Consider the following 293-nt stretch of genomic DNA (forward strand, 5'->3'; position numbering starts at 1 on the left):
GCTCGGCGCAGGGAACTTTGCCCCGGCTGCCTCAGCTCCCCCATGACAGCAGCATGGAAGAATTTTTGCAGCGCACCAAATCCAAGCTGGTGAGTTGCAGGGGGGAGGGGAGGGGAGGAGGAAGGGGAGGGGGGGTGCACCAGCCAAACTTCAGCCACTCGGGTGCTGTAGGGCTGGGCTTGCCTCATGCCCGCAGGCACCCGCCCTGGGCAACTTTGCAGCCCTTGCCATCAGCACCTTGTGCAGCTGAGCTAAGGCATCACTTGGGGCCTGGGAGGGGCTGGCCTTTTCTT

The 293-nt window shown here is 63.5% G+C and overlaps 1 protein-coding gene across 1 annotated transcript in view; it reads left to right on the forward strand.

Annotated features, from left to right (window-relative positions):
- The first annotated feature begins 6 nt into the window (after positions 1 to 6).
- The window catches only part of PRUNE2 (prune homolog 2), a 300,796-nt gene continuing 300,509 nt past the window's right edge, over positions 7 to 293 (forward strand). Inside the window, exon 1 of the mRNA XM_019517431.1 lies at positions 7 to 89. Within this exon, the coding sequence (XP_019372976.1) occupies positions 54 to 89 (36 nt within the window). The 5' untranslated portion in view covers positions 7 to 53. The remainder of the gene's footprint in view (positions 90 to 293) is intronic.

The sequence above is a fragment of the Gavialis gangeticus genome, unplaced genomic scaffold (genome assembly GCF_001723915.1).
Source record: "Gavialis gangeticus isolate Ggan-Ray unplaced genomic scaffold, GavGan_comp1, whole genome shotgun sequence".
Classification (NCBI taxonomy): Eukaryota; Metazoa; Chordata; order Crocodylia; family Gavialidae; genus Gavialis; species Gavialis gangeticus.